This window comes from Lactuca virosa, chromosome 2, assembly GCF_052849685.1.
Source record: "Lactuca virosa cultivar CGN04683 chromosome 2, Lactuca_virosa_CGN04683_v6, whole genome shotgun sequence".
Taxonomy (NCBI): Eukaryota; Viridiplantae; Streptophyta; class Magnoliopsida; order Asterales; family Asteraceae; genus Lactuca; species Lactuca virosa.
The window spans coordinates 152762906-152775628 of NC_136427.1; the positions used below are offsets into that span (position 1 = coordinate 152762906).

General features: G+C 35.2%; 1 protein-coding gene and 1 non-coding gene across 2 annotated transcripts; both read left to right on the forward strand.

Moving 5' to 3' along the window:
• LOC145159627 (antitermination NusB domain-containing protein) lies at window positions 1-2107 on the forward strand. The gene is made up of 7 exons (XM_079078646.1): window positions 1-443; window positions 586-662; window positions 801-935; window positions 1037-1091; window positions 1219-1306; window positions 1610-1708; window positions 1823-2107. The coding sequence occupies exons 1-7, from the start codon at window positions 94-96 to the stop codon at window positions 1973-1975; spliced, it is 957 nt and encodes a 318-aa protein (XP_078934772.1). The 5' UTR covers window positions 1-93; the 3' UTR covers window positions 1976-2107.
• Window positions 2108-3146: 1039 nt separating this feature from the next.
• LOC145161828 (small nucleolar RNA Z102/R77) lies at window positions 3147-3226 on the forward strand. The gene has a single exon (XR_013738700.1). It is a non-coding gene; the product is annotated as a small nucleolar RNA Z102/R77 (small nucleolar RNA).
• Window positions 3227-12723: the final 9497 nt, after the last annotated feature.

Below are 12723 nucleotides of genomic sequence, written 5' to 3' on the forward strand. Positions count from 1 at the left end.
CCCTATTAAAAAGACTTCAAAAACCCCTGTTTTCTTATCCATAACTGTTCTTCTTCATCCTCTTCTCTCCAAAAACCTCCGTGAACTACTACAATGGACACAAGCTCCCTTCTAATACATCAGCCATTACCATGCTCATATATTTCTTCTTCTTCTTCTTCATGCTCGAAACCTAAATTTACTCTCAATTCCTCTCCTTCTTCATCGTTTACTTCTTATCCGTTCGGGAAATGCCTTCGGTGGAATGTCCTCCCGCCAACAACCACCGTGCTCTTCTCTCTACCTCAATCATCACTCTTCCGCACCTCTGCACTTGCAGTAGAGGAGATTTTGGAAAAATCCACCTTGGAGGATTCTGTTTCCTCGCTTCCCAAAGTGCCTATGCCAAAAATCGATAAAAGCGGGAGGTTTTGTAGTCCTAGAGCTGCCAGAGAGCTTGCGTTGTAAGTCAAATTATACCTCAATATCTAGATCTCAGAGAATTTTGAATCTGTTTATGCGTATTCGATTATACCCACCATGAGAATCATTGTTTGATTGATACTAATCTCATTGCTTTGTTTATTGTATGTTGCTAAATGTTAGGTCAATCATATATGCTGCTTGTTTAGAAGGATCCGATCCTGTACGTCTGTTTGAGAGAAGAGTGAATGCCAGAAGAGGTAAGTATTTTATTTTGCTAGCCTTTCTTCATGATTTTGTGTGCTGTTTTAAGCACAATTAACTCCTTATAACTTTATGATCCAAGAACATTGTGTGTAAACTTTAAACCTCATCTATCTAATATCTGAAAATTGAAGAATTAGGGTACGAATTTGATAAAGAGACATTGATGGAATACAATCATATGAGCTTTGGAGGACCCCCTGTGAAAACAGAAACAGCTGAAGAAGCCGATGAGCTTCTGCAATTAGATGAAAAAGCCTCTGAAATTGGTACAACACAAATAACATCAACTACAAAATTCTTCAAATTTATTTAACTTCTCATTCTTTAAAAATCTTGGAATAATTTTGGCTTCTGTATTCTATCTCAGAGGCAGAAGTCCTTTCAGCCCCTCCAAAGCTGGTATACAGTAAATTAATCTTGCGGTATGCATTCAACAGAAGTAAAATAAGCGTTGATAAAATTCAACCTCTGAAAACTAAATCCCCTGAGTATTATTATTATTATTATTATTATTGTTATTATTAATTTGTTTTTTGTCTTCAAATTCAGCTTCACAAGGAAATTATTGGTGGCAGTAGCAGAGAAATGGGATGATCATGTTGTGGTCATTGAAAAAGTTGCTCCACAAAATTGGAAGGTTTGAACTACCTTTTTAAATGAGACAAAAAGTTGCCACTTTTGTCCTGAACACAGTATAACCTGTTATGTTCTGTCCCTTGTCCCTTGTCCCTGTTATGTTCTGTTCTGTCCTGTTTTCCAGTATTACCTTTTTGGGAGAGACAACATTGGTCAAACACAGTATAACATGTTTTGTTTGGTTCTACTTTTTTGGAATACAACACAACTTCTTTTACCATGTTCCACCTTTTTGAGTGAGACAAAAAGCTGCAATTTTTGTCTCATTGACATCAGACACAGTAACCTGTTTTGTTTTGTTCAGAATGAACCAGCAGGAAGAATCTTGGAGCTTTCAATTCTCCACCTGGCCATGTCTGAAATCGATGTTTTGGGTACACGTCACCAAATTGTGATTAATGAGGTTCATTTCTTTATACCCTTTTAAAGTTCTTATCCCTTTCTTATAACTACAACAACCAATTGATTTAAACATTTTTGGGTGTTTATTTATTTATTTGTTTTTATTAATATAAAGGCAGTAGATCTTGCAAAACGGTTTTGTGATGGATCAGCACCCCGGACAGTGAATGGATGCCTCAGGACATTCATAAAGGGCATAAAAGGAAATAGTGTGGCTCTTGCACAAGATTTGGAGACTAAAAAAGAAATCATCTCAAATGAGTTGTAGAATTCATACTCTTTTTGAGTTTGAGACCCCAAATATCAGAATATAGACTTTTTTAGTGAAGTCATGGAAAGAGGAGTTGTTGTAAGAAAGAGGATGTTGTGCACTTGTTTGCAAAGTGGTGTGTGGAGCATCAACACCTAAAGAGAACGCATTTCTTCGTGTATCTAAAAGGGCGTTTTTTGATGACATATTCGTGTATGATATAATGTTTTTAGGTTGGAATTGAATATTCTGATGTTAAAAAGAACTTGCATTTGGCTTGTATTTAACATGTATAATTTTATATTTATTACTTGCATTTGACCTATATGTATGTGCTATTTCTTTCTAACGTAATGGATTGTATGGAGATATAATCATAAATATTTGACCTATAATACTTCAAATCCCGACATTTTAGGATTGTTTAGAATTAGAAAAGTTGAAGATTTGTAAGATGATGGGTTGTAGAGAGGTTTTAAAAGAGAAATATTGATTTTAGAATAAAGCTTTTGAAAATTTTAATCAATTGGTGATGATATTTAGTAAAAACTTATGTTAAAAGTAAGTGGAAAGATGATTTGAAAAAAATTATAAATCTTTGTGAGGTTAACCATTAGAGATGATCTTAGAACACTGTAAACCACACTGTGAAAGTTTTAAACCGTTTTATACGGTATGGTTGGTTTTTTTTCCGTTAGGAAACAATAAACCTTGGAAAACTTTAACCCTAACTTATGTCTATCTATACTTATAACAGGCCTTCCAAAGTCATGCGGTTATAGATAAGTTGATATTTTAAACCATGTTGATTTGAAACATAAAACTTTCGTATTCTTTAACTAATGACAATTAGTAATTTTCTTTCACTCCCTTTAAATTCCTTTAAAAACTTATTTCATATTTTATAAAACATATTTTCCTTCGAGTTTCAAGTGCTCTCACAACCCTATTTCGTTTGATCTGAAGATTCCTTACAAATTCCAAGTCGAGACAAATGGTTAGAAAAAAGATATACTACGATTTTAATCATTTTGGTTCAAATCCAAAGTTCTCACCTACTCTCAATCTTCTTATTTTAGTATTTTATGCATTCATTGCTCATTAATTCGATGTGCATGAATCATGAACGACTATAACTATATTTACGATATGTGCTTTGTTCTCGTTTTTTTAGATTTTTTTTCGAGCTTGAAATGATGATAAATTGTTTTCCTTATTGATTTGACTGCCAATATGATGACAAAAATGTATTAGCTCTATTTGATATCCCTTGATTCTTAATGTGATTGAGTTTTTTAAGTTTTCGAAATCTTCACAACATGTTTGTTCATTTGAACATAGAATGAAATGATGATTAATAAATTGCGAGAGTGTTTGGGATTCCTTTACAAAATGACTTTTGGACTTTTGGCTTTTTCAAAAAGCTAAAAGTCTAAAAATATGTTTGGCAATGACAAAAGTTCTTTTAGAATGACTTTTTGGCAAGAAGAAAAATGAGTTGTTTTAAAAGTCAGGAATTGATGACTTTTTGTGACTTTTGGCTTTTTAGCCTTTACATTCCAAAAGATAATACAAACACATTTTAAAATCATCTTTTGGAAAAAGCTGTAAATAAAATAATCATTTATTCCAAAGAACTTTTTACTCTAAAAAGCAATCCCAAACACCCCCTATCTATCAGTTTGATTTGTCATCATAATGGCGAAATAAGTATTAGTTATGTTTGATCGTTCTCCAATTTTGATTTTATTTGTTTTCAGTGTGATCGTTTTTACATTTTTATCAATAATCTGATATTAACTTTCCTTTTATGGTTTATGATGTTTAATTGATGTGATTGAGTTGGATTTTTAAGTTTTTGAAATCTTATGGTTTTTATGTTTTTGAAATCTTACGACGTTTTTGTTAATTTGCAGGGAGAATGAAGTGATGATTAATAGACACTTTGTTGGTTTGATTTGTGAGCATGATGGCTGAATAAGTATTAGTTTTGTTTGATTTAATTTTTTTTGTAACAACCTAAAGATAAAAGATATAAAATTTGGGCTTTCAATGGTTTAAATATATTATTGGACTTTTGGAACATTGAGCCCATGAACCGTTTATCCCAAGAAAATAACTTAAACTCAATTATTGTTAAAAAGGAGGATTTAATGAAACATCTCTCACATTTAGTGATTTTAAAATGATTTTAAATTAAAGTTTCTATCTCAAAATCAAAGTTCAAATTTTGAACATATGTGGATAAACATTTGGTCCCGATTCAGGTTTAGTTTAAAGATAGTGATGACATTACAATTAATCTTGAAACATAGGTAAGACTACAACATTACATCTAATATCATCTTCTACATATCTAAGCCCCCTTCATCTTTAACCTGAGCAACATGCCAAAATATAGCGTAAGGCATGGGAATGCCTCGTGAGAATACATGAGGTCAACTCTTCGAGAGTAAAGGATGATGGTGATCATCTATACTCAAAGTTGAACCTCCAAAATAGTTTAAATCAACAAAACATTTCAATACCCTTATAACGGGTTCAAAGCAATATCCTAGACTAGGGAAAATATATCAACATATTAGCTTCAAAACATTAGAAGGAATGCAATGCATATGCGCCTAACCCATTTCTCATGTCTATCCCAGTCCATCTCAGTCCAATACACGTCGAACATAGTATAACTTATTCTGCTTTGATTTGCCTTTTTGGGAGAGGCAAAAGTTACGGTTTTTGTCCAATATAATTATCATTGGTCTAATGCATGTCAACCATAATATAACATGTTCTATCTGGTTTCACCATCTTGGGAGGGTTTTGTTCCATTGAAATCAACCTTATTCAAATGCTTGTGAAACATAGTATAACCACTTTCATTTTATTCCATCTTTTTAAGTGACAGAAAAAGATGCAAAAAATTCTCATTAACATCTGCCTCAGTTCAATACGTGTCAAACAGTTCAATACGTGTCAAACATACAAACACTATATAATATGTTATGTCTAGTTCCATTAGGTTGAGTGAGACAAAAAGCTGCAATTTTTGTCCCGTTGACATCAATGGTGGTTGTCGAGGCCAACAAAATTAATAACCCTATATCTTTTACACTAAAATAGTGTATAGTGGTAAAGGGATCGTATACACGGAGATTGGTTCAATTTATGACTCTATGAAAATTCTCTTTGTAAAAATACTTGTAAAATGACAATAAATTAAAAATAGGGGGTTTGGTGTTTTGAAATACTTGAAACAAACTAGAATTAAACTAAGATTTAAATGGACAATTTCGACAAGAATAAGAGTTTGATGTAAAATCAATAAGAGAAAGATGGTTGACTTTAGGTTTCCTCGCTTTGACTTTTTGATGAACATATCATTAGAATTCAATAGTGCAATACTTGTTTTAAATCCTTAATTTGGCTATAGTAATCCAAGAAGCTTGAGATTACCTAGACTTTTCTTAGTTGTTGAAATGGTTAGAGAAGCTCATAACAATTTCCTTAGTCAAAGTCACCAATTCCACTAAGCATGTAATTAGTGAAAGTCAACTAGCATTAAGAATTAAAAAGTCACCAAATCCAAGAGGAGTCAAAAGCTTCCACTACCATGTTGGAGAAAATGTTTTTATGATTGTGTGAAGTAAAACTAACACAAAAATCACTTGTTGCTTGCTAATTTGAAGATCCTTTACTTAATCAAGAAATTAGCCAACTAATCACCACAAACACATTTAAACTCATGAATAAAAACATATAAGTAATGATAAGATGTTAAAACACAAAACATTTTCATAAAGATTCAAACACAAGTTCATGGAGTCTTTAACATTCAACAATTAGTCAAAGGATTTCACCAAAGTCAACCACAAATTGTCTAGCCAAGCATGGCTAAACTTAAGAAAACAAAGTTAGTAAAGATTGTACCCAACATTTAACAAGAATCAAGAGGTGAAATGATGAAGTTCTTGAGGGTTCTTGGCCTTCAAAATTCTCCAAAACTCCAGAGAGAATGTGTCACAATCGGATGTTCAAGATGAGGCTAAAGAGGCACACCAACCTTCCCAATATAGAGCTCAAAAAAAATCCCGAAACTGCCCCTTCAGGAATCCACGCGGGCCGCGTGGAAACCTTATGCGGGTCGCGTGAGTGTGACGAATTTTTGGGCTTCTTCAAGTCTTAGGCCCCCACAGCTATTCCATTGGCCCAGTTCGAGTCTAAACAGCTTCTAGCCCATTTTTCTTCAAGATTTCTTCAATTTGAGCCCAATTTGCCTTCTCCAAATCACTCATAGCTTCCGCAAACTCCCGATTATCGATCTCCGCACACTCGAAAATTCTCTCGCGTCTTGCAAATTTAAAGTTCAAATCTTCCAAGCCTTCAAGCAATTGACAAGCCCACTCCATGAATCACCTCCATAGCCATCAAGCCCAAAGTCCTCTTTGTCCTCCAAGTCCAATCGCCTCCCGTAGATTCCGCTCCGCTAGTCTCCAAAAAATCTGCAATTATGCTCAGGAAACTAGAAAGTACCCGAAATGGTCATAAAATAACAAAAAGGAAAATATGCATGAAAATTAACTAAAATGCGAATGAAATGTGCTAAAATAAACTATAAAAAGAAGTAAATAAAATAAAACTATCAATCAACCCCATTCGAATACATGTCAAACATAGTATAACCTGTTTTGTTTTGTTCTATTCTATCTTGTATCACCAACTTTACATATTCTTATAAATTTTGTTCAGAATGAACTGGCTGGTAGAATCTTGGAGCTTTCTATTCTCCACTTGGCAATGTCTGAAATTGATGTTCTGGGTACACGTCACCAAATTGTGATCAACAAGGTTCATTTCTACATACCCTTTTAAAGTTGTTACCTTTTTTGAGATACAAATCCAACTCATTTAGAGATTTTGTGGGTAGTGTTTGTTTATAAAGACAATATCTTGCAAAATAGTTTTGTGATGGGTCAATACCCCGAGCAGTGAATGGCTATCTCATGACGATCATAAATGGCATAAAAAGGAAATAATGTTGTTGTGACACCAGATTTAGAGACCAAAAAAGAAATCAACTCAAATGAATCATAAAATTTATACTCTTTTTGAGTTTGACATCTCAAATACTATTAGAGTATAAAAGTCAACAATATTGTTGACTTTCCTTTTCTGTGTCAGATGTAATACGTCGTCATTTTATTCAGATAGTCTGTTAGTTTGTTAGAAGATATTTTTGATTTCTGTTGTATATATTGCATTTATAACATTATGAATGATTAACGAAAATCATTTCAATCATCCTTTCTTCTTCAAATTCTCTCTTTCATTATCTTTCAACATGGTATCAGATTACAAGTTCTTATCAATTTCTTCCTTTTTCATCTCCAATTTTTTTTCAATTCATCATCATGTCTGAAGCAAATACTTCATCAAATTCTGCAATTGAAGTTTCTAGCCCTTATTTCCTTGGATCGTCTGATAATCCGAGTACTATTCTTGTATCAAAGGTATTCAATGGAACTGGATTCGCTACTTGGAAACGATCGATGACGCTTGCTCTTACTGCTAAGAACAAATTTTGTTTTGTTGATGGGTCACTATCATCTCCTGGAGCGAATTCGCCTTTGATTTTAAATTGAGATCGTGTCAATTCTATGGTCATTTCTTGGATCTTGAACTCATTGAATAAGGATATTGCTGAAAGTGTCCTTTTATTTCAAACACCAAAAGAAATACGGACGTAATTGAATCAAAGGTATGCACAATCAAATGGAGCGATGATATATCAGATTCAGAAACAATTGTATTCTACTAGTCAAGGATCTGAATATTTTTCAACATATTTCACCAAAATGAAACGTGTTTTTGAGATGAATTAAGGATGATTCAAGAAGTACCTACTGTTGGATATATTGTCTAAGTCCATAACTATATTTGGTATGTACTTGACCCGACCCGACATGGTCCATTTGGGTTGCACTTCACCCGAACAATTTATGGATAATCGTTTGAGAATAGTATAAGTTATGATTTATTAATATATTATAAGTCCTAATATATTAATATAAAATCATATTATTTAATTAGTATTGATCTATAATTAATCTAGAATTAATTTAGAGATCAAAAGTATGACTAATTAAATATGGGCTCTTGTATTTATATAGTGTGGGCTAATGCTTATTTGGAATGGGCTAGGCTTGCATGGAAAGTCCATGGATACTCCATGGAGCTTTAACCCATGGATCTCATGGAAATGAAAAGACATGGGTATTAGGGTTTACATGAATGTAACCCTAATCCACCACACTATATAAAGGAGGCTTTGGTTCTTGAAATCACACGAGTTGTGGTGAGTAAAGTAAGAGGGCCGATTTCAAGAAGGTGATTACTATTCTCTCAAAGTTCCAAGTTTGTGGTGATTTGTGATTTCCATTTGAGGCATCCACACTATTGGTGCTAGGCTCTAAAACTCCAAGCAATCAACTACAACTACAAGGTAAGTAATTCTACTAGCTTTATTTGATTCAAGTTCCCCATGCCATGCTAGATAGGATAAGAACCTTGGAAAAATAATTATTTGCATGTATCATAGTCAAACATAGATCCAAGGTTTTTAGGGTTGCATGTACACCATAGGAGTGTTAGAATGCTCAAAAACCCATCAGTGGTATCAGAGCCTGGTTTGTTTATTTGATACTTGATGCAAAAAAAAAAAAAAAAAAAAAAAAAAAAAAAAAAAACTTGAAAATCGAAGTTTTGTTCAAAAGCTTGTATCAAAATTTCAAGTTTTGTATATGTACTTACGATTCTTGAAATTTTTTATATGAACATTCATAAACATATGAGTTTAGAAGATCATAGAAATTATGTGCTAATAATTGATTAGATTAATTCTTGATCTTTATGTGTTTTAATGGAGTCCATAACTAGTTCTTAAGTTATGGATAACCAAAAGTCACATTTATAAATAACCATTAAAAGAACACATAGGTTACAAAAAATGAAGAGTCTTCATTTTTAATAACCATTAACTCATAAGTTATGAGAAATGAAAAGTTTTGAAAGTTTACAAAACTTGCCCTCAAGTTTTGGAACATGTAAAGTCATATTAAAAACTTTAGTTCCAACCCCTAGAATTTTAAAAGTTAAAATTCAACCCTTATACTTTATAATATTATAAGTTTAATAATATTTATATATGTATAAGATGAAGTCGTCTTACCGCTAGTATGCCTCATTCACGAAGCCGGTCTATAAGGGGGGTATAAGGTTGTTGCCTATAAAATGGCAACTTAATGGGTGTCCACTCTCACCCACCGCTTCCTTGATCGGTGGAGGGTCGTTAGTCGAACGGGTAGGACAAGGACTTATAAATTCTCATTAAAAGTATAATGATAATACTAAAGTAACTAAACTTTATTGAATTCCCAATCTTAGTTATTTTAGGAAAATGTGAATAAGGTGCTAATCCATGAAATTACACTTTACACTTTGTTTAAGTCGTTAGTGGAGCGTGTGTGGTTAACCGGCACACTAACTTGAACTTAACAAGGTAGGTAAAGGGTGACTTAATGTTTATCATAGTATCGATGGAGCGTGTGTGGTTAACCGGCACATCGATTGAGGGGTAATACATTAAGGGTACCAAGTAATTTGCATGGTTACTTCACACCTTGTTTCGTGATCCTCGGCATCCCAGTCACAAAACTTGAAGGGCACACTCGAGATTGAAACATGCCATTGAAGAAAGTTCAATGAATCTCAAAGAATCTAGGAGTTTCTAAACCAATTAAAACCTAATTAAATATTTCGTTTTTCATGGTGGAAATTGGTGAATCGTCATTCACCTTCCTTCAAATATCTTATAGCTTAGATTACGGCATCCCTCTTCTAAGTTATAAAATATTGTGTTGGGTCCTAGCCTTAATATTACATTTGGGTGTTTTGTTAAGGACTATCTCTATATCTAATCTAATCTATTCCCTCTTCTTTTCAGATGTCTTCCAATAACAATGCTTCTGGCTCAAACCCTACTAGCTCCTTCTCTCTCATGAATCTTTGTGGGAGAGTCATCTTTGATGGGTCCAACTTTACAGATTGGATCAGAAACATCAGGATGGTCACTCGGTATGAGAACAAAGAATATGTTCTCGACAAGGAGCTGAAGGTACCCGAGCCAACTGCTACTCCTGAAGAGCTTGCTGAATATGAGGTACATGAAAGAGATGCTACAAAAGTGGCATGCATCATGATGGCCACCATAACAGCCGAGCTCCAAAAGTCCTATGAGGACTATTATCCTTTTGAGATGCACCAGGACTTGATGGACCGCTACCATCAAAGTGCTCGTCAAGAGAGATATGAAATAATCTCCTCCATGATAACAACCCAAATGAAGGATGGTGAACCCATCACGGGCTACATGCAGAAAATGCAAAGGTATGTGGACCGTTTACTGAAACTGAATGTGAACTTTCCTGAGGAGTTAGCAATAGACATCATTTTGCACTCCTTGCCATCGTGTTATGATCAATTCCGCATGACATATCACATGAACAAGGAAGAAGTCACCCTCAGCAAACTTCAAGGACTCTTGAAGACTGCCGAAAGTGGTCTAAAGGGTAAGTCGGTTGTTACTACTCCTACTCCTACTCCAACTGCGGCCAATGTCTTGGCAATCGGGCATGGCAAAGGGAAGAAGAGAAAGAACCCTTCTAAGGGTACCAAGGGTAAGACCCTTGAAGGCTCCTCTTCAAGCAAAACCAAGAAAGGTTTTGTCACTCCTTCTGCTAACCCTAATGAGGCTGAATGCTTCTATTGCCATGAAAAGTCGCACTGGAAGCGAAACTGCCCAAAGTACCAGCAAGATTTGAAGGATGGGAAAGTAAAACCCAACCATGCAGGTATATACACTATATTGTCTAATAACTCACCTCATTCTAAGTCTTGGGTCCTTGATACAGGTTGTGGTATTCACATACGTTGTGATTTGAAGGGACTAAAAAGAAGTGAGAATGTGGAGCAGGGAAAGATAAACTTGATCATGGGAAACAGGAAAGCTTCACCTGTCACCAAGATATGAGTTTATTCCTTAGTGCTAAATAGTGGGTTTACATTAGATTTGAATAAATTTTATTATTCGCCAGAAATGGCAAGAAATGTTATTTCCTTTCATGCATTGTATAAACAAGGTTTTACCTTTTATTTTGATAATAATAATGGTAGAATTGATGCTTTCTTTAATAATGTTCTTTATTTTAAAGCATTACCTTGTGATGGCGTGTATGAAATTGTATCTGTTGTAGATAATCTAGGAAATAATGTATTGTGTATTAACTCTTCCACTAGCTTAGATAAAGCATCATTATGGCATTGTCGTCTTGGACATGTAAGCAAGAAACGCATAGGCCAACTCCAAAAGGATGGAGTCTTGGAGTCATTTGACCTAAAGTCAGATGATAGTTGTGAATCTTGTTTGCTTGGTAAAATGACAAAGTCACCTTTTACTGGCACTTGTGCTAGAGGTGAAGGTTTGTTCGACCTCATACACACGGATGTGTGTGGACCCTTCAGAACCGCCACAAGAGATGCTAATCGGTTCTATGTGACTTTTACTGATGATTTTAGTAGATATGGATATGTCTACCTAATCAAGCATAAGTCAGAAACCTTTGAGAAATTCAAAGAGTTTAAGCAAGAAGTGGAAAATCAGTTGGGCAGGAACATTAAGATGCTTCGATCCGATCGTGGTGGTGAGTATCTTAGTACTGAGTTCCTTGACTATCTTAAGGAATGTGGGATTGTCTCACAATTGACACCTCCTAGGACACCACAGTTGAATGGTGTAGCTGAGAGGCGCAATCGGACCTTGTTGGACATGGTTCGTTCCATGATGAGTCGAGCTTGGCTACCAATCTCATTTTGGGGGTATGCCTTAGAGACTGCCGCCCATATCCTTAATCTTGTCCCTACAAAGAAGGTTGCCAAAACACCTCACGAGGTGTGGACTGGAAAAGTTTCCAATCTAGACCACATCAAGATTTGGGGTTGTGAGGCTTTCGTGAGACGCGAGACTCACGATAAGCTCGAACCCCGAAGCGAAAGGTGTATTTTCATCGGCTACCCACAGAAATCCTTTGGTTACATCTTCTACAGACCCAGTGATAATGTGGTCTTTGTAGCAAGAAGAGGATTCTTTCGAGAGAGAGAGAGAAATCATGACCCAAGGAGACAGTGGGAGGCAAATTGACCTTGAGGAAATTCAAGAGTCAAGTGGTGAAGGAACCTCAAACCCTAGCCCTCAACCTGAGGAGAAAACTCCTGTTGAGCCGACTGAAGAATCTATACCTCTGAGGCGTTCCACCAGAGTTAGGAATGCACCTGAGCATTATTATGGTTTTCATATTACTGCAGAAGGTGAGACACTTATCAGTGATAACACACTGGTAAATCTGGATGAGCCTAACAGCTACACGGAAGCCATGGCAGGCCCTGAGGCTGCTAAATGGAAAGAGGCTATGGATAGCGAGATACAGTCCATGTATGACAATCAAGTTTGGAACTTGGTTGACAATGTACCTGATCGTAAGATAGTTGGGTGCAAATGGATCTTCAAGAAGAAGACCGACATGGATGGTAATGTACACACTTATAAGGCACGACTGGTTGCAAAGGGTTATTCTCAATTCCGGGAGTTGATTATGATGAGACCTTTTCACTAGTGGCCAAGATTAAGTCTATTAGGGTTCTGTTAGCCATTGCTGCAT

What these genes read in the sequence shown, in the direction of transcription:
- LOC145159627 (XM_079078646.1), top strand. Translation starts at nt 94, where the DNA reads ATGGACACAAGCTCCCTTCTAATACATCAGCCATTACCATGCTCATAT. An exon ending in GCTGCCAGAGAGCTTGCGTT is followed by an intron (nt 444 to 585) that starts GTAAGTCAAATT and finishes GCTAAATGTTAG; the next exon opens with GTCAATCATATATGCTGCTT. An exon ending in ACCAAATTGTGATTAATGAG is followed by an intron (nt 1,709 to 1,822) that starts GTTCATTTCTTT and finishes ATTAATATAAAG; the next exon opens with GCAGTAGATCTTGCAAAACG.